At 46.7% G+C, this 24,411-nt stretch overlaps 2 protein-coding genes across 8 annotated transcripts in view; one reads left to right on the top strand and one right to left on the bottom strand.

Annotated features, from left to right (window-relative positions):
- Nucleotides 1-3,870, bottom strand: part of LOC146338188 (myotubularin-related protein 9-like) — a 33,172-nt gene extending 29,302 nt beyond the window's left edge. For all 5 annotated transcript variants that reach the window (XM_084816076.1, XM_084816072.1, XM_084816075.1 and 2 more), the window contains exon 1: nucleotides 3,654-3,870. The gene's annotated coding sequence lies outside the window, so the exon portion shown is untranslated. The remainder of the gene's footprint in view (nucleotides 1-3,653) is intronic.
- Nucleotides 3,871-10,313: 6,443 nt separating this feature from the next.
- FAM167B (family with sequence similarity 167 member B) lies at nucleotides 10,314-16,117 on the top strand. Of its 3 annotated transcripts, none has more exons than XR_014785181.1 (3): nucleotides 10,314-10,706; nucleotides 14,217-14,954; nucleotides 15,084-16,111. XR_014785181.1 is itself a non-coding variant. In XM_084816070.1 (2 exons), exons 1-2 carry the CDS (start codon nucleotides 10,395-10,397, stop codon nucleotides 14,478-14,480), a joined length of 576 nt encoding a protein of 191 aa, XP_084672196.1. In that variant the 5' UTR covers nucleotides 10,314-10,394; the 3' UTR covers nucleotides 14,481-16,117. The 3 variants fall into 3 exon arrangements, 1 of the variants encoding a protein (XP_084672196.1); XR_014785182.1 differs by having other exon boundaries at nucleotides 14,217-14,543; nucleotides 15,084-16,103; XM_084816070.1 differs by having other exon boundaries at nucleotides 14,217-16,117.
- The last annotated feature ends 8,294 nt before the right edge of the window (nucleotides 16,118-24,411 follow it).

Below are 24,411 nucleotides of genomic sequence, written 5' to 3'. Positions count from 1 at the left end.
ATTGATGCTTTCGAACTGTGGTGCTGGAGAAGACTCTTACGAGTCCCCTGGACTGCAAGGAGGTCAAATCAGTCCATCCTAAAGGAAATCAACCCTGAGTGCTCATTGGAAGGACAGATAATGAAGCTGAAGCTCCAATATTTTGGCCACCTAATGCGAAGAGAAAACTCCCTGGAAAAGACCCTGATGCTGGGAAAGACTGAAGGCAAAAGGAGAAGGGGACGGCAGAGGATGAGATGGCTAGATGGCATCACGGATGCAATGAATATGAACTTGAGCACGCTCCGGGAGAGAGCGCAGGACAGGAAGGCCTGGCGTGCTATGGTCCATGGGGTCACGAAGAGTCGGACACGACTGAACGACTGAACAACAAGCCTAGCATCCCTGACCATTGGCCATGCTGCCTGAGGCTGATGGGAGCTGACGTCCAAAATATCTGGAGGGCACCAGTTGGGGAAGGCTCTCTGAAAGCAACAAAGCGACTTTAGATCTTCAAAAGGTGCTTTAAAATGTAAGTATTGCTTATTTTTCATTTCCCCCCCAAATTTCCATTCCCACCCCCCCAATGGAAAGAAACCCAGTTTCCCAATATTTTACATCTCTAAAGCACCCTAAGTCCCAACGAACGAAATAGGACTTACCTCTGAGTAAATGAACGTAGGACTGCACTCTTAGCCACTATATCACATCTCTACCTCCCCCTTCCCACCCTGTCTTATAGTGCCATCCTATGCATGTTTGCTTAGAAGTAGGTCCCACTGTATTCACTTGGGCTTACTCCCAAGAAAGTTTGCATAGGATTGCAATTGTAAACATCCAATCTCCCATCTCTCCATCTTCCACAATTGCAGGGCTTAATTTCCAGGGTTTTTTTGTTTAAATCTCTGAACCATGCTTAATGTGAACTGTCTGTTCTACTTGGTAGAGGCTAGATAGGCCTCCATTCTGTGCAGCTCCTTGCACTTGTTGGCAAACTGCTAAAAGGAGATTGTTAAAGGAACCCAATGGACTGATATTAGCAGTCAGAGCCACCAAGCACAAAGGATCTCCCCAACTCCAAAAAGGACAAGATTGGAATTCTTGGTTTGAAAGAGAAGGGCTTGTGGTTGCCATCTTTATTCTGACAGAAAGTTGTGTGATGGGCAGATATTCAACAGGTGATGCTTTCCCCTAATATGGAGACAGGTTGATGGGAAAGAGCTGCCCTTTTGGATTTCTGCTCTTAAAAGGCACAGGAGCCCTGCAAGGAAGAAGTGGGGGGGAGATGGCCCTTGGAGTGGGGCTTGGTCTGTCCCCACCCACAGCAGCTTCCTAGCAAAAACTGTTTTGCTCCCTCAATTTTAGAGAGCAGCAACATGCCAGCATTCTTGGGAAGGGAAATAAAGGAAGGCCGGCCAGCCAGCCTTTCTCCTGTATTTTGCAAATCCAGCAACTTTACTCCAACTCCCTGTATACCACAGTTGCCTGTTTCTCTCTTGATGATCTATGTGGAATTTGAACTAGGCTCATTGCTGGCATGAGGGACTGGGTGGGGTTCACACCACAGGGGAGCCGTTCTGCTTGGCTCCAGAACCCTGCATCATCATTATTTGCTGCAAATTTGCTGAAGTAAGAAGCTTCAAAGTGTATATAGACTGATATTGCCGTTGAAACCATTCTGAAAAATAAAATTAAATTAAAGGGAAGCTTAATGCAAGAAGGAAGATACAAACTTTTCCTCTGTCCTCCAGTTTAATGTCTGATTCATATATTTCAGTGAAGTAGGAAGAGCCAACTTTTACTACATTATTAGAATTTCTATGCCTTCAGGGGTTTAAGGAACCAAAACATCCAGATTTCTAAAACATTCCAAAGACTCTTTGAAAGTCATGCTTGGGCTCTTAAAAGTTGTGCAAAGTGATCCCAATCCTGACATGTGATCCTTTAACATCTGCTTGCCAGGCAGAGAAATACAGCAGGTGACCTTTTTCATGGGATGGAGATCAGGTGAACGGGAAATTGGTTTGTTTCAGGTTGTTGCTTTCAAAATTCTTCTGCTTTCTTTTGGGGAAAGGAAATCTATCTGCTTCCCCTTCTCACTTCTCAGGAGCTGGATTACGATGAAAAGCGGTAGAACCCACCAAGAAGGAGACTCAAGCGACACCGAAGAGCTGTAACATTGTCCAGCCAATGAAGCTCTTCCCAGCATGAAGATAAAGGGATGGGAAAAGCTTCAACTACTTATAGCACAACCTTATGCATCTTTATTGATTTATGCATTGATCTCATCCATAACTCTTTATTCCAAAGGGGTCCTAGCACTAGCAGTCAGAAGGCCCTGTGTAGCTTTTCCATCCTTTTTTCCTTAATGGATTTTCCATGCTAAGAAAAAAGATGGAACAAGTGGTAGGAAGACACGGGAGGGTTACAAGTGGCTAACAACGCCATCTGGCCGTTCTGTACAATTCTGTGGAGGAGGCAGGGTGATTACACATTAAAAGCCTCTTCTGGAAGCGTGCCTGAATTCAAGTGGGGCTCACTCCCTAGTTAGTGTACTTCAGGCTTGCAACCATAATTTTTGAGCGCCAGGCCTCTGCTTAAAGTCATGGAACCAGGCAACAGTAATATTTAATAATGCTTAGCATTTATGCATATTTATTTTAGTAATTTTTATTGATGTTTAATGATGTTTATGGTGTTTTTCTTTGGAAGCAGACTTGAACTTTTTTTTTAAATTAAAAGGTAGGATATACATTTTTTAAAAAACTAATGTATGCACCAGTCAAGAGCGTGCTCAGTGGTAGATTGCCTACTTTGCAAGCAGATGATCCCAGGTTCAGTTCTAGGCATGGCTGGGACAGCCTCCTGTTTGGAACGCTGGTGAGCGGCTGCCTGTCAGCGTAGAGTGAACTGTGCTGAGCGAGATGGACTCATGGTCGGACTGGGTATAAGGCACTTCACATACCCCAGGCCTCCAAACTGTGTGACCCACCAAACTAAATGCAACCCATCAGCTGCATAGTACGGCATGCTGAGGTGCTTGGGCCACCTGTCCTGTTTCTGTAGCACCGAGCAGCAGCAGGAGGGAGGTTTTTGCGGGGGGGGGGGGGGTCACAATACATGGCCAGTGCCAACTGACCAGAAAAAAAGCAACCTGGCCTGTTCTTGTGTCTTCAACAGCAGCTTTGTGTGCAACCATGAGTAGGTGAAGCTTTTCACAGAATGGAAATAAAACATCCATGCAGTTTGCGGAGGTTAAAGGCACAGCTACCGGGGCTTGCAGAAAAGTTGGCAACCCAACTGGTGGGGTTTGCCAACTACAGTGTTTGCCAGGCCCGCACAATTTATCTCCATAATCAGTACAACAACCACAATCCTGTAAGGTAGGCCAGGGTTTATTTTTTTATGAGAGAACAGTAAAAGGATCCTTACTACTAGCTGGGTCCATGTGAACTTAGAAAACTGCCTCATCTGGAACGAGGCCATTGCTCCATCTAGCCTGTGATGTCTCGCTCTGGCTGGCAGTGGCTTTCCAGGGTCTCAGGTGGGGGCCTTGTTCTCCATCCTGCTGCTACCTGGGAATGTTTGACTGAAGAGGCTGGGGATTGAACCTGGGACCTTCTGCAAAAGCAAAACAGCCTCCCAAAACCTCGTGTCTGGCCCATTTCCCTTACCTGATAGCTGGGCTTGCAACCACAGGCCCACCAGGATCTGCAGGGGGTCTCGCTCGGCAGAGATCAGGGATCAAGCACCAAGTGATGAGGAGGACCACAGGGGGCAAAATGCACCCCTGTGCATGTACAGCAGGACCCACGAATGGCAGTGCAAGGGAGAGGGGTGAGGGGCAGCTGTGCAGAAACCTCCCGACAGCTGCTTTGCCTCAGAACTGCTGGGGAGCCAAAGCACGCTGGATGGGAGTAGACTGTGAAAGAGCAACAGGAACTGCACACAACACTGCAGTGTGGGAGAGGATGTTGGGCTTAAGGTAGCCTGGCTGTAATTGTTTGTTTTCCGTTTATTTTTTTCCACTGTCGAGGGACTCGAAGAGAACAGTAAAGATTTTAGATAAACTGGCAGTGCGATAAACTCCCACAGTTTTTCCTTTTTTCTTTAGGTGCCTTGTTGGCTCTGGGCAGACGGAGAGCAAAATGAGGCTGGAAAATGATCAGAAAACCACCAGAACTGAAACCCAGGAGTGGGGGAAGAGTTCTGCCACCTCTTAACCAGCCTGATCTGCAGAAGCAGGGTTGATGCAGCGAAAGGGAAGAGCCGTTAAGGCCCGTGGATTGATTTCCGTGGAAAGAGCTTTGCACAGGCGTCACGCTCCTACCAAAATGAATCCGGGGGAAAGCAAATCAAGGCACGCTTTCTGTGTGATTATTACATTGAAATTGCATCACCTCCCAACATTTCCGAGGTAGAAACAGGAACGCACTGGTAACATCCCCTTACTCAGGTCACGGCCCAAGGCCTCCACTCCCCAACCCTGCGTAGGCCTGGAGGCTCTACTACTCTGTCATATGAAGGCCGCACTTTGGCACCCAGCACCCTCAGGCCTGCTCTGGGCTGCCCAGGGGCCTGTGGGCTGAACTGGTGCCAGCAGAGGTAGCTGGCCATTTTAATTTTCCACAGGGCCGGCCCTTCCATTAGACTGAGTGAGGCTACTGCCTCAGGTGACAGGTGCTGAGGCATGGGGTGGGGTGTCAAGGCGTTTGAGGAGAGAGCCATGTGTCCCACGCAGTCTGCCCCGGGCTCCCAAAGCTAGCTTGCTTCCCACAGGTGTGGTGGAGGACACTGTCCCATCACCAGGGTGGAAGTAAGATTCAACTGCCGTGATGGTCAGCTTCAGCCTTTTGCTTCAGGCAGCAACATGTCTTGGGCCAGCCCCAATTTCCCACCGTGGACCAGGGTGACGCTATGTTGGGTGCTCCTGGGCATTGTGGGAAATGGAAATGGCTGCCCGCCACCAGGTAGGTCCAGCTGGGGGCCAATCAGGACACCTTGCCCAGGCCTTGCTCAGATGTGGAGCTGACTCTGGTTGTTCTAGGAGCCATGTGTCCTCTTTTACAGAGGACTGTCCTCTACTTGAAGTCATCCCCCATTTGAAAGGCTCTCCTGTCCAATTCCCGTTTAAAGATAAATAGCCATCAGAACTGCTGTCCATCCACAGTTAGTGCCTGGGCAGCAGGCTGAATAAGCAGGCACACAGGACCCCTGATCACAGTCTTCTGCAATTTGGTGAGAGTACTATAGTTCTATTTAAATCGTAAAAATGATGTCTAATTATTAGAATATGCAACTTTTATGCAAATCACTATCCTCTTTTTTGGCAATGCATAAGTGGCCTCCCTACTGGTTGTACATGATATTAATTTACCCTGCAACACCCTGTTGTCCAATAATTTAAAAGCCAAGAGGATGTTTCTTATTGATGACGAAGACATATTTGGAAAAACGTAATAGTTATATAATAACACATTATCAACCGCCCTGAAAATCCCCGCTGCAGCTGCATGCTGTGAACTGCCAGGCTGTGAGGTGCGTACATACACTTACATGCATGTACAATAGAGATAAAATGTAATCCCACCCCACCCTAGGTTTAAATGCTACCGGCTATGGGAGGGGGCTGGATTCTGACGAGCAAAAACTCTCACAACTCACATTAACAAGGTTTTAATCAGGCATACCCCGAATGACCAAGATAGGGACAATTATTTCCCAGGAACAATTATCGTATAATAATAATAATAATAATAATTATTATTATTATTATTATTATTATTTAAGGGGGGTATAGTGTGAACTTCAGAAGTACATCCCACTGACCTCAGTGGAACAGGGGGTGTTTCCAGGTGGAGGGCTCATTGCATTACCAATTAGAAAGCCTTGTATAGCAATTCTATCTTTCCCTCCTTAGGGCGCAATCCTATGCATGTTTACATTTTAAAAAATCCTACAGCTTCCAGCATTCCCTACTCAGCATGGCTGGCTGGAGGATGCTGGGAATTGTAGGACTTTTTTCTGTCTAAATATGCATAGGATTGTGCCCTTCATGGATTTTTTGTGCATAGAAAAACATCAGAAGATGTGGGAAAACACGGGAGAGTTACAAGGGGAAAATGACGATGTCTGGACCCTATGTAAAATCCCATGTTTGTGGCAGAGTGATTGCACAATAAAAGTCTTGTGTGAAAGCACCCTTGCTCCCTAGTAAAGTGTGTATATAGGGATTTCAGCCATAATTGTGATTAACTGTGGGTCTATCTATCTATCTCCTTCTGTATTAATCATCACCTATTAAAGATACTTCAAGTGATGTGCAGCCATGTTAAACTACTTTTAAAAGGCACAATTTAAAAACAGCAACAGAGAAATCACTCCAACAGGTGGAATGTCTGAGAAGAAGACAAAAAAAAGGGTTTAACAGAAAGATTAAATTAACCAAGGAGATGGCTTGAGCCGGGCTGGGTGGTGTTTCAGCAACTACTGAGAAACCCTTGCTCCAAGCACTACAGTGTGCTTCCAGACAGAGGGCTCCTAGCACACCTAATCAGAAGGCCTTGTGCAGCTATTCTGTCTGTTTTTCCTTAACCAATTTTCTGCAGTAAGGAAAAAGACAGAAGAAGCAGTGGGGAAAAATGGGAATGGAAGATGACTATGACCTAGTTCACATGATCACCGCAGCCTACCATGGTTTGTTTTTAAATATTCAAGCCACAGCCACAGCTTATCCTGCTGTCCGAACTGGGATGGCAGGGGTTGTGCAAGGGTTAAACAACCTTAGCATAACCCTAGAACTGGCCATGGATTACGCGAGGGTTATTTAACCCTCGGGTTCAGGCAACACAACAAGGTGCAGCCTGAATATTCAAAATGGCTGTCTGCATGCTCCCACACATGTGTGCAGCCCACTGTGGCTTAAATATGCCAGGGTGGCTTATTTGATCATGTGAACTGGCCCGTTGTCTAGACCACTACCCATAAAATTCTGTGAATGAGGCAGAGCAATGGCACAATAAAAGTCTCATCTGGAAGCGTAAACCAGAATAAATGTGTTAGTCTTTAAGGTGCGACAAGACTCTGTTGTTCTTGCCTCAGCAGACTAACACGTTTGCTACCTATCTGGAAAAGGGGCATGTTGAGGTTTCAGAGGGAACCAGGGAGAGGGCACAAGCATGAAAGTTTGCATGCTTGAAATACTCCATTCATTCTAAGAGACTTGTTAATGTGGTTTTATTTTGAGGCTGACCTGTCAGGTTGCAGGTGCCAACCCATTCCAATACGTTTCACAGGCATTCGGAATGGACTTTTATATCACGTATGTCTTGGTGGTTGCAGAATCACAACTAATTCCAGTTCATTTTTTTTAAAGCGGGGCCGGGGGGCGGGGGGGAACGGACACAAAGGTAGTTGTGTTTTGGCCATAAGAAAATTTCCAAAATCCATATTAGTGCAATAACTTTATTAGGCCAGCTTTATTTGGTCACAAAAACTGTACAAGCTTTCAAGATCTCCCCCCGCCAACCTGCTTTTTGTAACATCTTGCCTGATGAAGAGAACTGGAGATCTCAAAAGTTTGCAAATTTTCTGTGACCCTTGAGTTGGCCAGTAAAGAGATTACACCAATACGGTTTTTGGAAGTCATTCAACGTGTGTTCTACTGGCCATTCCGAAGGACAAGGCTTGTTTTTTTGACGAACTGGTGACAGTTCCTAAGAACCACTGTGTAAATCATGCATTTCAGTGGCCATTTGGAATGACCCAGTGCATTGCACTGGACGTTTTGTGTCGTTCATTTTAGTACGTCCCAACAATTCTGCCTTCTTATCTGCAGTATTCCTTCCTTTGCCCGTTCATTGCAGACATTCTGTTCCACCTTAAATGCAGTGCAGCTGTGATGCAGCAGCAAATAAGTCACAGTTTAGAAGTGACTGGGCCAGATGCCCTGCAGCCCAAAAGAAGACAAGGGACCAATGAGGGATCTCCATAGGCAAGGCTTATTATGGGAATTCTAGGAGGCCCCCTGGATCATGCATGCCGGGCATTGTGCTTTTGGTGATGACCCCCACCCCACCCACTCTATGGAGAGAGCATAAAGCAACCTTTTCCAGCCTCCAGCTGATCTATATTGTGCAAACTGAGTTGGGCAGAGCTTTCTTGCTGCAGAGCAGGATATGAATAACTAAAACAAATAGTAAATGAATAAACTTCTAACCTTAATAACTATTGTGTGTGATCCCCAAATGTGTGTCAAATTTACAATCTTTGAATCCCAAAGTAGGGCAATGACAGGAAAAGCACTCCTACATTCCCATTCCCTTAACCAGATAAAGACTCAGTTTACAAATAAAGGCAGCACACGTTCTGCAATTGTGAATATTCAGCCCCTGATTGGGTCGATCTGGGATTGCTACATGACGTCCAAACCTGGACACTGTAGGTTAATTGTGGGTTAAACAACCCACAGTCAACCTAACTATTAACTGTAGGTAAACTGTGGGTTGTTTAACCCACAATTAACCTATAGTGTCTGGGTTCAGAAGTCATGTAGCAACCCCCGATCAACCCAACCAGCAGCTGAATATTCAAAATGGCTGCGGAACATGCCCAGCACATTAATTAACCCACAATTTGCTGCCATTATGTGCAGCCAGCCAGATGCTTCTGGGTCTGGGATGGCTCTCCTCTCTGCTGTGTGCCTGGTAGGGTGACCAATTATGACTTGCCCAAAAAGAGGAAATGCATCACCAAAAGGACAGCGATTTACATAAAAAATTGCACATGCTAATAGACACACATTTAGAAATAATTATTACATTTTAAATAGAAATACAGTCCATCTCACCATAGTGTGGAAGACTGTGGCTAGGAGACCTGAGTGCCTGCTTGTTCAGCCTGCTCTCCTGGTGCTAACTATGGATGGGCAAAAGGTCTTATGGTTCTTTCTCTTTCAACCAGAATTAGACAGGAGGGCCTTTCAGTTAGAGGACGCTTTCAAATAGTGGATGGTCCTCTGGCAGCCTTTAAAATATAGGACTCTCCTTGGTAAAAGAGGATACCTGGCCACCCTACATCTGGAAGTGCTCAGAGGCACACTGACCCTGAACATGGAGACTGCATTCTAAATTATCCCAGTAATACCTGTTCTCCATTAGTTTGTCTAACCCTTTAAAAATGCCGTCTAATATGCCGTGCGCATGGCAATAGGAATGCACTCTCACCTGCAGCAATATGAAGTGTGAGCTGGCAGATAGGACTACTAGCCATCTGCGTAATGTGGGAACACTTTTTCCAGCCATGATTGGGGCAGGGCCTTAGCTCAGTGGTAGAGCCCCTGCTTTGCATGCAGAACATCCCAGGTTCAACCCCTCGCATCTCCAGATAGGGCTGGGGTCCCTGGAGAGCCACTGCCAGTCATTGTACAACAGGGGTGGACAGAAAGTAGATCTCCAGATGTGTTGGACTTCAACACCTAGCCTTTCTAACCATTGCGCATGCTGGCTGGGGCTTCTGGGAGTTGAAGTTCCAGACAGTTAGAAATCTACCTTCTACACACCCTGGCAATACTGAACTAGATGGATCAATATAGTCTGACTTTGTATAAGGCAACTTTCTAGGTTCCTGTGACCATGGAAATTGCTGCTGCTCTATCTGTGATCCGCTAGCTCACACATTATGTACAAGTGCAACACACGTGTAATTCAAAGTGCATTATAATTTTGTGGCGATCATTAACTACATTGAAGTGCATCAAGCAGCTATTTTCTTACCAGTCAGTGGGTGCTGCTGCTGCTGCTTTACTTCCTGCGCTGTGGTGGCAAAGTGCAGGCAATCTGGGGTAGAGGCCCATAAAATAGAGGGCAAAAAGGAAGCTGGTGAGCAGTTGGCCAAATAAAGTCTTTATCATTAAGCCAACATTTCATCTTCTTGTAATCCCCTCTGGCTAGCTGAAGAAGGGCATGATTTAAGATAAAGCTGCCCTGAAGCTACTGGGGTGACCTTTCAACCTTCCCTCTGTTTGAGACTTGGGCGGGCGAGCCATGACTTTTCTCTGCTGATAATAGAGTCAGGAAAGGAAGGAGTGCCTGTGGGATAAATTACTTTACACTCTTGCTGTCTTTTTATGTCCGCAATTAAACTTCCTTTCAAAGAACAGGGTGTCTCCTCCAAACTGAAGACAATAATACTGTATTTTTATTTTTTTATTTTTACAAAAGGCAAACCATTAACCTCTGGATAATTAAAGTTCCTGCTTTTTCTTTTTTTCCCTTTTTTTAATTCCAGAGCCTTATTGTTCTGAGGAAAAATAGCTTTTGTCCATGCACGCACACATACACAGCACACACATCTGTCTGATACACACACAGAGTTGGTTTGCTGCCTGCTGGAAACGCTTTTTGCACACCTCTGCCATGTCTTTGGTGAAGTTCAAGGAGCTGGGAGAAGAGGAGTCCAGCTCAGAAGAGGAGAACCTGGATAGCGTAAAGGCCTTGGCAGCTAAGCTGAAGCTACAGACGCGGCGCCCTTCCTACCTGGAGTGGAAGGCCCATGTGCAAAGTCCGTCCTGGCGGAACAGACTCCGAGACGGAGCCCTCAGGACCCTACAGGAGAAGCAGGATGAGGAGGGGACTGGGGAAGACAACCAGGCCCAGGTGCCTTTGAGGAGGACCATTTGCGGGTTCCCCACCATTGGTGATGCCTTTGAGTGGCTCAGGATGGAGCTGGTGAGTAGCTCCTCTTTGGGGGAATTTGAACACTTCCAGCAGCTGCAGCAGCAGCAGCAGGGATGAAGAATTTCCTTGCTCTGCATTGCACTAGGGAAACCCTGGAGCAGCAAGGAGGGGAAAGCTGTAGCAGGGTTTGCAAAGGCAAAACTGCACCTGGTGATGGGAAATCCTTCTCAGTGGCTCTGTGTAGGGCAGCTTGCCCCACTGGGAAACTACAAAACAACATGCAGTGGGGTAGACAAAAAAGTACTTTATTCCAAAGAGGTTTACTGTTCCAACATGTTTTGGGCTTCATATAGCTCCTTCTTCAGGGAAATTCTGTGCTACCTAATGTGATAATGCTTGTTCAGCTTTCTCCACGTTGCTTTTTGGTGACCTACTTTGGGGTTTCCCATTTTGTTGGATTTTGTCCCGCTGGAAAACTGCCATTTTACCATTAGGAAAGTTGTGTTGATTTTTACCTTAAATCCACCTACTTGGGTGCCTCCAGACGGAGGGCTCCTAGTTCCAACAGCCAGAAGGCATCATGCAGCTATTGCGTCTTATTTTCCTTAATGGATTTTCTGTAGTAAGAAGAAAGATGGAAGAGGCTGTAGGAAAACAGAGGAGGGCTATGAGTGGAAGGCGGCAACATTTGTGCCCCTTGTAAAATTCAGTGGAAGGGTCAGGGGGTGGCTCCAAAAAGCGTCACCCAGAAGCACCCTGTAAGCTGGGGCAGTGAAGTAACTGCAAACCTCAGGAAGTCCCTGGCTCGCATTTCAGCTCAGCCATGAACTCCCTTAGGTGGCTTTAGGCATGTTACATTTCTCAGCATACACAAACACAATCACACACAGACAGAACTGCAACTGGAGAATAATGATACTGACCTATTTTATAGGGCTGTTGCAAGGATTAGTGAGATAATGCATGTGAAACACCTTGGACTGTCTCAAACATTGGCCGGGTTCAAACGATCTGTGGGGAAAAAGAAGGCACAGTGGCTTCTCTTCCCACCCCCCACCCCCTCACATGCTGCTCACACACCTGCCATTTCCCTAATTACCCACACCTTACCGTGGGTTGTCATGTCGTCTGAACCTGGTGAGGTGCGCAGCAGGGGTGGCTTCCAAACCACCCTGCAACTCACGGCTTGTTTTAGGGGTTACAGGGTGGTTTGGAAGCCACCCCCGCTGCACACCTCACCGGGTCCAGATGACACGACAACCTGCACTGAGGCATGGATAACTGGGGAAATGGCGTCCATGAGAGCAGCATGCGCAGGGCGGGGAAGAGAAGCCACGGTTGCTGCTTTTCCTCCAATGATCCTCAAACCCAGCCATTGTATAAATGCTCAGTATTATTATTTAAAACCATTGGTTCTTGTACCGTCCTTGGTGGGCAAAGTGAACAAACGTCCTCAGTGCAAGGCAGCTTCTGTATGCTCCTGTGGACTTACAATAAACTAAGGCCGTTCCCATTATTTTCTGTGAACTGATATTCTGTGTTTGGGACAATCTCAACTCTGCGTTGAAAGCTAGTTAATTGTGTGTGTGTGTGTTTTGCTTTGTAAATCCTATACATGTTTATTCAGAAGTCCCATTATGCTCTCTGGGACTTACTCCAACGTAAGGGTGTATAGGATTGCAGCCTTAATGGTCAAGTAGCTAAGCTTAATGGTTAAACTTTTCAAAGGTTTAAATGTCTCACCATCGCTTCAGTGGTCGTTCCCACCCCACTCTTTTGGTGCTATTTCTTACACTATTCCTCATGCCTGGAACAGCCTGTTGTTGTTTTGTATGGAAGAGTATTTAGTCATGTGAGCATTTGTCTGCAGTCTAAGCTGATGCAGTCCAGACATGCTCCCACTTTCTCTGTTTGCCAAGACAGCCCTATTTTCTGGTACCTGTCCCTGTTTTGTCCCTAATTTTGGCTTTGCAAATGTCTTGTTCACATTTGTAGTATGAGCTGCTGGAGTTGTCATTCGTCAAGGTTTAGCCCCCACCCCCACCCTTGGTCTCTAGAAGTTAAATCTTAGAGTGGGGAGCAGATGCATCTCATCTCTAGAATAACAACATAGGAAGCTGCCTTATACTGAGTCAGACCGTAGGTCCATCTAGCCCAGGCCCACTCTACATGGAAACAGAATGAGAAGCGCTTTCTGGTTACATCTGGATCTTCATGAAATCACTTTGGCCTGTCTGGGGTATACGAAGCAAGAAAAGCAGAGTATACACTGCCTAAAACCCCGCTTTTACGGGTCCCACGGCACATGAAACTTCAGGGTTGGGTGGGCGGAGTCCAGGGAGTAAAACTGAACATCATCAACCCAGTAGGTGCTGCTCAGTGAATGAGAGAGGCTGGTTCCCACCCCACCCCGTCCAAGCTCCCCTGCTCAAGGAAGTCTGATGGAAGCGCTGAATGAAGCCACTGTAGTTCCCCACATCTCTCCCCTCTCATCCACCGTTGGGATATTGTGAATGTGTGAAACAGCGCTACTGCGCTATTCTGAATGGGAAAAGCAGGCTATGACCCGTGAATGGGGAAAGCAGCTACTGTGCTATTGTGAATGCCAGAAACAATACTGTTTCAATACTTTGATGCTGTGAATGGGGAAAAGCGGCTAGACATTGTGAATGGGAAAGCAGTCCTACTGTGAATGGGGGAAAAGAATTGGGGGGGAGAGAGGGAATGGGGGGGAAAGAGGGCAGCCTCTCCCCTTGACCAGGTCACTGGCAGGTCACAGCCAGGTCACAGAAACACTCCTAGGCACGCCCAGGATTTAATGTGGGGGGAGGGGGCACACTGGAACAGCATGGGAGCTGCGTTTAAAGAAAAAAGATGCACTAAAAGGACTTTCTGAAAATGAGCCTTTTCCAGCGGGAAGCTGTGGGGTGGCTGCAGATTGGCGACAGCGTCATCTGTCATGAATGACCCCGATGTGCTCTCCCTCCGCATTAAATTGACCATGTAGATTGGGCCCCAGTATTGTTGACGCTGACTGGCAGTGGCTCTCCAAGGTTTCTGGCAAGATTCCTTCCTAGCCCTACCTGGAGAAGCCGGGGATTCAACCTGGGACCTTCTGCATGCAAAGCAGGGGCTCTTCCGCTGAGTTACTGCCCCTCCCCAAATGCATGCACACTGCGTTCACATGAGGAGCAGTGCATCGGGCACCGTGCAGCTTTCCATTCCACACAACTGAGGCCCATTTTGGGTTCTTGCTAACCCATCATAAAACAGTTATGTTTCTCTAGAATATATTTAACCAAATGAACAAGCCCCCTCCTGTCTTTGAGATTGGTGGAAGATGGACTATTGCAGCGTAAATTAATATAGCATACAAAAGGTGGAGTAGAGTCTACAATGACGTGAAACAGGGTGTGTGCATGTCAGGTGCTAATTCTTGGCCTGAAAATTGGGGTATTATGGGCATGGTTCTACTGTAATCTGTGAAATGTCGGAGGGCACAAGATAACGTCCTCATGAGAACTCAGGGATATTGCCTCTCACCCTTTTCCTTCTGCCCAGCGGGAGATGCAGGCCTTGGATCACAAGCTGGCACAGCAACTGATGGCTCTGCGGGCTCAGATTCACCGGCTGAAGGTGGAGCAGGCCTGCCACCAGCACAAGGAGATGCTGGACGATGCCACCTTCGAACTGGAAGGCTGTGAAGAGGACTCCGACCTGCTGTGCAACATTCCGCCCAAGATGGCTTTCCTGTTGTCCACACCCCTCAAGCACATTGGCGTCACACGCATGAACATCAACTCTCGCCGTTTCTCCCTGTGCTGACGGGCTTTGTCCCCTCCTGTGCTTGCTTTGGTGCCTGCATGCTTTAGCAAGGGGCATGCATCTGTCGCCCCTTATCTGCCTATCGCCAAGGCAGATGACATGCTCCTGTAGAGCAACCTGGTGCATGCTTTTGTTCATGGGTTGGAGAGACAGTTTCCGAACAGGCCGGGGACAGCCCTGCCAGTAAGGGATTCTAGGCAGCTGCTTAGGGCAGCGTTCCATGAGATGGGGCACCTCTGCTGCAAGTGGTTACACCTCTCTGCCCACGAGCATGTGCTTTTAATGCTCAGAAAAAGCAAGCAGTGAAGGAAGGATGAAGCGGGGCGGAGGAGGATCCAAAATGTCTCAGTGACTCATGAGAGCAGCTTGTAAGGAACTGGGGCAGTGGGCAGGCAACATAAGGAGGAACAAACTGGTTATGCCACAAGGGCCGCCTGCCCGGTTGGATTATGGAAATGGTGGTGGAGGCTGGCGGCTCCCAAGTCAGCGGGGTGGTGAATCCTCTCCGGGTTTCAGTCAGAACCAGTCAGAAATCTAAAGGAGCTCTCCAAGGTGTGGATCTACTTTAGAGTTCTGTCTGGTTCTGAGTGAAACCCAGAGCAGATTCACCGCCCCGCTGACATCAGAGCCATCAGCCTCCACTCTGATTGCATTGCTGGGATGCACAAGTCAGAAGACTAGAAAGGATGGGTCTACCAGGCTGAAGATCCCCAGGATCTGGCATGCAGGGGTGGGCATCATCTTGAGAATGCACAGAGCATGTGAAAATCTACAGGCAGTTCCTTAGCTGAGCTGGAGTGAAAAAAAAAGATAACCAGAACCGTGGGAAGATGAATAGCTTTGAGTCTCCTGGCTCATCAGACTTAGCTGGCTCATCTATACTTTAAACACCCACCCACCCACACCACTGGATTTATAACACATTCTCATGTATAATGCAACCTGTGCAAATGTATGAATGAAAGCAGGCAAATCAGTTGCATGTACACTAATTTATTGTGTTACTTGATTCTTTTAAATGGATTTTTGACTGGGATTGGAAAGTTGTAAAGATGGTGGGAACCTGGGTGTAGTGGGTCAGCAACTACTGGGTCCAATAAGGAGTGGGGGGGAGGGCCGCAGCAGGTTCCTTTGCCTTCTGTTCATTTCTGATGTTTATTCCTCTTTCCACTTTGTTTTGCTGAAGCCTGCGGCATATTATTTTATAACTGTGTAAGAATCTGTGCACGTTGAGAAGGTAGCCAAGTGCATATCCTCTTACTGTATTTGTTTAATTGATACAGTATTTACTTTCTCACCACACCAGCCTGCCCAACTACTGATCTTTCTCTCAGATCCCCCCCGCCCCCAACCTCAGAGGTTAAGCAGGTGGAGACTCAGGGTAGGGCCTTTTCTGATGTCATTTCAGCACCAAGTAAAGACCTTTTTATTTGCCCAGGCATTTTAGATGTTGTGCTTTGATGCATCAGTTTAATCTGGCTTTTATTATCTCTCTGTTGTTCCTGTTTTATTTTGTATTTGTATGTATTATGTCACTGTTAGTTTTTAATCTATATTAGTTGCTCGGAGAGGCTGTTGCAGATTAGAAACATTAGAAGCAAACAAATAAAAAGTATACCAGGTACTGCTGTATTCTGAATTCGTATGTATGCTTTTGTGTCCTAACTGTAACCCCTTCCACTTCCCAGAACATAGCGAGTTCCAGGTACAGCTCTCCAGGGTCAGACTTACATGATGTTTTGTAACATCTGTTCATTTACAAATAAAAAGGCTAAGCATGTAGTGAGCAAACAGGCATTCAGGAAGGGAATGTTACTCTCAACAGCGGCAGACCCCAAAAGTGATGTTGCACAAACAGCCCCATAGCCACGTCTGCAAGGAGAGTCGAGACATTCAGGCAGCTGTGTTGATCCACATGAACAAACCAGTTGTAGCAGTTTTCATCTCCACCAGAACCACGTGTTTTGTAAAGTGAATGGGCCTTAAGACCCATTCAAGACCAAGGCTAGATCTACACTAGTGCTTTTTATCGGTATTGAAGTGCACTGATCAATGTTGGGGCACATTACATATTCTGTATACCTCTTTTCTAGCATTATTTCCAGCTTTTTATTCCATATTATCCAAAATACCGCAACATATGACACTGTGTGTGCTACGAGATATAAATAGAGGGATATAGCGTCACCATAGAATCATAGAATAGTAGGTTTAGAAGGGACCTACAAGGCCATTGAGTCCATCCCCCTGCTCAATGCAGGAATCCAAGTCAGAGCACCCCTGACAGGTGGCTGTTCAGCCTTGTCTTGAATGCCTCCAGTGTGGGAGAGCCCACCACCTCCCCAGGTCATGGGTTCCATTGTTGTATTGCTCTAACAGTCAGGAGGTTTTTCCTTATGTTCAGCCAGAATCTGGCTTCCTGTAACTTGAGCCCATTATTCCATGTCCTGCACCCTGGGATGATCAAGAAGAGATGCTGGCCTTCCTCTCTGTGACAACCTTTCAAGTACTTGAAGAGTGCTATCATATCTCCCCTCAGTCTTCTCAAGGCTAAACATGCCCAGTTCTTTCAGTCTTTCTTCATAGGGCTTTGTTTCCAGTTCCCTGATCATCTTTGTTGCCCTCCTCTGAACCCTCTCCAGTTTGTTTGCATCCTTCTTAAAGTGTGGCGCCCAGAACTGGACACAGTACTCCAGATGAGGCCTAACCAGTGCTGAGTAGAGGGGAACTAGTACTTCCCGGGATTTGGAAGCTATGCTTCTATTAATGCAGCCCAAAAGAGCATTTGCCTTTTTTGCAGCCACATCACACTGTTGGCTCATATTCAGCTTGTGATCGACAACAATTCCAAGATCCTTCTTGCTTGTAGTGTTGTTGAGCCACATATCCCCCATCTTGTAACTGTGCATTTGGTTTCTTTTTCTTAGGTGCACAACTTGGCATGTATCCCTATTAAATGTCATTCTGTTGTTTTCTGCCCAGTGCTCCAGTCTATCAAGGTCACTTTGAATTTTGTTTCTGTCTTCCAAAGTATTCACTATCCTGCCCAATTTTGTGTCATCTGCAAATTTGATCAGCATTCCCTGTACCTCCTCCTCCAAGTCATTAATAAAAATGTTGAAAAACACTGGGCCCAGGACTGAGCCCTGCGGTACCCCGCTCATTACCTCTCCCCAGTTTGAGAAGGTCCCATTGATAAGCACTCTTTGAGTCCGATTCTGTAGCCAACTGTGGATCCACCGGATCGTTGTTTCATCTAGCCCACTTTCAGCTAGTTTGCTCATCAGGATATCATAAGGCACTTTGTCGATCCTATGATGGGATCTTATCCACAAGGTGTAGATCTGGCAAGCTACCCCCAAATACTTTGCATTACAACAGGGAACAATCTATTGTTGCTGGGAAAACTCATCCTCCCACCTCCCCTGAGCTAGTTTGAGGATTGCAGCTAAGCTCAGAGGGAACAGGGAATTTTGAGGTTGGGGGGAGGTGTCAGATGTCATCAGTATCCCTGCTAATAAACAAGTGCTGGTGCTGCGTCCCTCTGAGCCCTGGATCCACTGAACCACTGCAGGACCTTGTTGTGCATCTTCCATTGCAAGGCAACACAAAACCGCAAAGGAAGAGAGGGCCTAGAATCATAGGGTTGGAAGGGGCCTAGAAGATCATCAAGTTCAACCCCCTGCTCAATGCAGGAAGCCTGATTCCCAGGCAGTTTCCCATCCAAGTACTAACCAGGGCTGACCCTGCTTAGCTGACGAGATCAGACGAGATCAGGCACATCCAGCCCTTTGCTCATTGACTCTTGCATAACATGGCAGATCTGCAGCCCTTGGCCCTTTCCAAGGGCTCCTTCACATGGAGCTTTTATCCTGCAATTGAGATGGCTCCTTCACGGAAGTTTGCAGGCTCTTTACATGACACCGTGACCCTCCAGGGCGTCTCCTGCGCGAAATGCCCTTTGTTCCATTTTTAAATAGATCGCAGATAATGAGCTATCAAATTACCCTGTTGTGTTCCACTTGAGTTCCCTCTGTGAAAAGAGGAAAAGTGGCAAGAAGAGGAGCAAGACCAATGAAAGACAATGGAACACTCAGATACGGGGAGGAGAAGTAGGGGGAAGGGAGCATGTGAAAAAGGGAGTCATTGTGATCCTGCATTTCAAACGGAAGGAGAAAGCCCCATTTTAAATGCAGGAGTTTAGGCTGGTGTAGAGATGCCCCAACTCTCACCTAGCTGGTCAGCAGTCATACCATCAGGCTATCTGTACTGTTTCCATCCCAGCTGGTCATGATAGGAACTGTAATTTTTAGGGTGCTTCCAGACTTTGCTTTTGTTGTAAAATTGCCCTGCCTCATTCACAGAATTTTACAGGGCATCCAGATGATGGGTGCTTCTGGTTGAGGTTTTTATGATGCCATGGCCTTGCCTCATTCACAAATGTTTATGGAGTGTCTGGACAGTGAGTAGTATCCAGCGTTAGGCCTATGGGACTTGTTAGTCATGACTAACTTAAGTTCCATTCATTTCAGTGGGTCTACTCTAAGTAGGACTAACATTGGCTACAACCCAGGATCTTCTACTCATAACCCTCCCATGTTTTTCCACCACTTCTTCCCTCTTTTTCCTTAACGGAAAATCCACTAAGAAAGAAAAGATGGGCCAACTGAACAATGCCTTTTGGCTATGGGCACTGGGACCCTTCGCTCTGGACACGCCTGATGTCATCTTCCATTTGTAACCCTCCCATGTTTTCCCATGGCTTCTTCCATTCTTTTTTCTTGGTGCCTGAGCTTGCTTCTCTCCTCCTCCCTCCCCATCCATTTTTCCATGTGTGTCATGTCTTTTAGAGCCTCGTGTGGCGCAGAGCGGTAGGTGGCAGTATTGCAACCTAAGCTCTCCCCACGACCTGAGTTCGATCCCAGTGGAAGCTGGGTCCCAGGTAGCTGGCTCAGGTCAACTCAGCCCTCCATCCTTCCGAGGTCGGTAAAATGAGTACCCAGCTTGCTGGGGGAAAGGTAGTCACGACTGAGGAAGGCAATGGCAAACCACCCCGCTACAGTCTGCCATGAAAACACCAGCTCAAGCAGCGTCCCTCTAGGAGTCAGCAATGACTCGGTGCTTGCACAGGAGGAACCTTTCCTTTTCCGTGTCTTTTAGGGCAGGGACTATCTTACTGCTGATATACACAAGCCACATTGAAAGCCTTTTTGACTAAAGAGTGGGCTGTGAATGCTAGAAATAAATAACAGGATAACACATCTGCAAAGACGCTAATACTGCTAGTTTTGTCTTACGCCATCAATTGGATCTGACTATTTTGCTAGTGAGTCTGGAATTTTGAAATTCTAAACAACCTGGCACTTCAAGTGTGGTGTCTTGCCAGGCCTATAGCTGGGGGGGGGTGTGTGTAAATTATGTGGCAAATCAAATCAGAGTAAAAATTACAGTATAAAAGTACACCTGTCAGAGTTTCAGGGACTCTTGCTTTGCATGGACACAATCAGTTTTGAAGTGGAATTTTCAGAAATCTGCCCTGGAGCACTGCTGTTGGTAGAACATTTAGTCTTCATAGAATCATAGAATAGTAGGGTTGGAAGGGGCCTACAAGGCCATCGAGTCTTGCGGGTATAAATAAAGAGCTTGTATATATCTTCCTAAGAGATGTCAAATAAGAAGGTGAAATACCATAACTGGGCAGAATCCCATAAGCCATTGGAGAACAAGTTCTGCTGTGAGAGAAGCCCATCTTCACATGGAATAGGGAAGAAGTAGCTTGGATTCCTGCACTGAGCGGGGGGTTGGACTCGATGGCCTTGTAGGCCCCTTCCTACCCTACTATTCTATGATTCTAGTAAATGAAAACAGGAAATTCTTTTGTTATCACAACCACAAATAAACAACCACGGAGAAATGCCCTCAGGGTACAGTTAAGATGGTGGCCACCATGTGGACAAAGTTTAAAAGTTTTTTTGGAAAACCAAAACCAAAGTGAGGGTACATTTGGCCAAGGTGGCTATAGGAGAAAAGAATCCCCCATTATGAAATGCAGCAACATGACAAAATACTGATATTTAGAAATTCTGTATCTGCAGGAACAGCCACGCACACCCTCCCCGCTCTCCACGCACACAAATTCCAGGGGTGGGAAATGTTGCTCACACTGCCCAGGCCAAGATGTGCAGCAGCTAAAAAATCTCAGACACATGGTTATATGTAAAATGACACACACCCCCAATATGGTTACAGGTAACATGCCAGCAGCCACATATGTAGAGCGGGGGGCGGGGGCGCAATCTGTGGCTCAAAATATCTGGAGGGTCACAAGCTGCCCACCCCTGCTGTAGAGTTAAAATAATGTTTTAAAACATGTCTGAGTTATGATTAATTTGATCAAGCTGGGCCACAGGAGAAAAACAACGACTTCTCTTTCTAAAATGCAGGAACATGGCAAAATAATATTTAGAAATAACAGAAGTACTGAAACAAAACATTCTTCAAGCTTTCCTTCTGGTCATTGCCCAAATAGATTGTCCTGTGGACAACCAAGGGCAAAGTACAACTCCAGAACAATCTGTCCCACTGTGGGCCTCCCAATTCTGAACTGTGCAGTGACCTTGGGTTGGCATTCAAGGTTACGGAGCCATGAAACAGCCACAGCCACATGTTTCTCCACAGACAGGGCCACATAGTTACATCCACATGTTCCTCGATGGGAAGAACATCTCAGTTTCTGGGGCTGTGGTCGCGGTCGAGCAGTGACTTCAAAGAGCGTGGCTTTCACCATCCTGAAGTCCTGGATCAATTTATCATCACCCTCCCAGATTGTGAGCACAAAGTCCTGCCACCAAAGCCTACTGGGAGGGCACGCTCCGCAGCACCTTGGTAAAGGCCCAACTTCCACCAAGCCACATGGTGCTTCTTCAAGTGAGCTGTGTCTCAGTACAGACCTCCTCCCATAGATGCTACAGGTGGCCCAGAGAAAGATGAAAAACTGGCTCTCTGGCAACACCAACACGTACTGTTTCTACTTTCAGTTTTACACAGAATTGAGATCCAAGCTTGACACAAAGATCTTTTCCTTTCCTGTTTTCCACTATGTAACCTCTAGGTGGCGCTGTGCTATAGCAGATAGGGGAAATAGACAAGTTGGAAAACGCCATTTCTTTCATTTTCAGAAATAATACCCCATTTTCTCCACTTTAAAAAAAAACAGGAAAGTTCTGTTACAAATAGAAGCAAAACTGGAGGTTAATGTCGTCGTCTAAAGAACCCATAAACAACCATAAGGAATCACAAGTGCACAATAAATGCCTTGTGTAGGAACATTTCTCATCATTCTCCACTCACACGTGGACAGAACATAGTGGCATGTATCCAGAAAAAACACCAGATAACAATAGTATGGACTGCCCATAATAATCCCGCTCGTACAGAGTGGAAAAGCTGAGTAACGCTAGATGCCCTCCATCTGGAAGCACCCGTGTTTCTCCGCTTCTCAAGCTGGGGTCAGAGGAGGTTCACAATTTCCAAGACGGTGCTTCTGCCCATGCGAAAATTATCAATCCACTTTTCATTGCCCCAGATTGCAACAATGAATTTCTCCCACCAACTGGGGGAACACTCACGTGTACCATGGTATTACTATCCAGAAATCTGGGGAAAGCAGTCTGCTCCCCCTATGGATCACATGATCCATATGTTCATGTTCATGATGTTCATGAAAGCGCAAAACAGCGAGGCCTCTCAATTCCCTCTGCCTCTGTTGCCTCCTTTGTTGCCTAGTGATACTCTACAGCAGGGGTGGACAACTTGGGGGCTCCAGGGGCTAATTTGAACCCCATGGAACACCTGGGGGTCGCATTGCCACTGCACACTGCCTAATTTTGGCAGCAGCTGCAGCAAAACGACCAGTGTTTTGCCACCAAATTTCAGCAGCAAACCACAACCGTGACCTAAAAAGGCCAAATTTCTCTTTAGAACAAGATGTGTACCACTGTTTTGCCACTCCTGCCACTCTTGCTGCAGTATATTGGGTGGGGGGGGGATCAGGGTCCATACTTAAGGCTGCGGGCCACATGCAGCCAGCGGTCCACATTTGCCCACCCCGGCTTTACAGGTAGGCATTTCACTGGGTAACAGTTGACCGGGGTGCAGCATGCAGCACCTGGATGTAGAAATTTAGCAGAAGGAGAAATGAATGAAGTGCCATCTTGTGCACACAGTGGTGATGGAAGCTGCAGGAATGGTATTTTAAAATGTCAACATTGCACCGTGAGAAAAAAAATTAGCATGCACCTGCACATACCTGCTCATGCTCAGACAGGGGGACAGGTGGAACTAGGACAGGTGATTCTTCTACCACTTGGCTTTGGGTGTGATTGGATCGTTCAATTGCTCCTACTGTAGGGATGTCCCAGAATTTCCCGCCCTCAGCAGAAGTGATGCATCCTGTCTCTGCATGAGTCCCTGCTTGGGCTCATCTTCTCTCATTCAGCTGTTGGCAATATTGGTGAGCATCCTTACTTTGACTATTCTTCTATAGGGTGGCTGGAAGGTGCCATGTTAGTGGCAAACAAGGGACAGAGTTGAGGCAGGGAAGCAAGGGGCGGGAGGGCCGGAGACAGGCGAGGATGGTATCCAGGTCACGCACAGCAATGCTGGTGTTGATGACACTATAAGGCACACTCTGAACAGTGACTCATTAAGAAGCAGAGGTGGGTGATCCCCATTCTTATTCTTAGATCTAAATGAGGCAAAACGTGGGAGACCTATGACTGGATCTCTCAACATTTTCACTGTCACTGCAAAGCACCATGGGGGCAGTTGGGGTTCTCTCTGAATTTTAAGCAGTGGTGTTGGGGGAGAGTGTCTCACCCTGCACCGTTTCCCTAATCTGAACATAGCCCCCCAACCCTCCAGAAGCTGTTATTAGCCCCCTGCTGGGGAACACACAGGCATGATAGGTTACCTTTATGTTTTCACCAAAGAGGCTAATTGCTTCAGTCATTACATCATGGAAACAGTACAGGGGGGAAAGATTAAACAGCCCTCCCCCAGAATCACTCTCCAGATCAAGTTGGTCCCCCTAGTGCAGTGTTACGGGGAGCTGGGGGTGGAACACAGTGTTTAATTGGGAGGTCTGATTAGATCACAGATCTACTGCACCTTGTCTGTTTTGTCCCTTATACACTCTAAAAGTAATACTTTCCGGATGATGCAAAATTGTAGCATGCACCTCCAGTGTGCATTTAGTTGTGCGTCTTGGCTGTCAGAGGCTGTGTGCCACAAGGCAGCCATAACTGGGGTGGGGTGATGATTCTGGCAAAAATGTTGCTGCTGCTTGTTTGCGTTGAACTTAATTCTGTAATAAATTCAAGTTCAGAGCTGTGTTGGTGGTAATTTATTTAGCTATTTATTAAAAACACTCCTATCTGTAGCCAGCCCCTTGTTAAAGTCGAATGTATTGTATTTCAAGAGTGTGGACTTCCACAGACTAGGCTGTGCTTTATCATCAGACAAAGAGAACTGTATGGCCTATGAAACCTTGTGGTCTTCAAATATAATATATTTGCCATTAAGAAGTTGCTACCAGGACCATGTGCGTTCTTTAAAATAAATCCATCAGTCCACAGCGATCCTCTTAGGGCGCCACAGCTGTGTCTTCAGTAGGCTCTTTCCCCTTTGTGTGTGTGTTTGTGCATCTCTCTCTCGCACGCTGTTTCCTGACCACTCCCATCTCTTGCTGTAAGGCCCTGTCATTTTGTGCCTGCTCTCCCAAACTGCAAACAACACTTTTAGTAAGCTGAAAGGCTTGGCAAGAATACATAGAACACCCGAAGGAAAAGAAACTCCAAATATCATCATTCACCTGCTGTTTGCCTTTGTCTTTTAATTAAAATCAAATCCTCCCCCTCCCTTTTCTCTCCTA

The sequence above is a fragment of the Heloderma suspectum genome, chromosome 10 (genome assembly GCF_057233095.1).
Source record: "Heloderma suspectum isolate Gila_16-S chromosome 10, 16-S_ref, whole genome shotgun sequence".
Lineage (NCBI taxonomy): Eukaryota > Metazoa > Chordata > Lepidosauria > Squamata > Helodermatidae > Heloderma > Heloderma suspectum.
This window is presented reverse-complemented; position numbering and strand designations above follow the sequence as displayed.

Excerpts from the sequence above, each read along its gene's own strand:
- FAM167B (XM_084816070.1), top strand. The coding sequence starts at position 10,395 with ATGTCTTTGGTGAAGTTCAAGGAGCTGGGAGAAGAGGAGTCCAGCTCA. Across the intron at positions 10,707-14,216 it reads AGTGGCTCAGGATGGAGCTG|CGGGAGATGCAGGCCTTGGA; the intron begins GTGAGTAGCTCC and ends CCTTCTGCCCAG.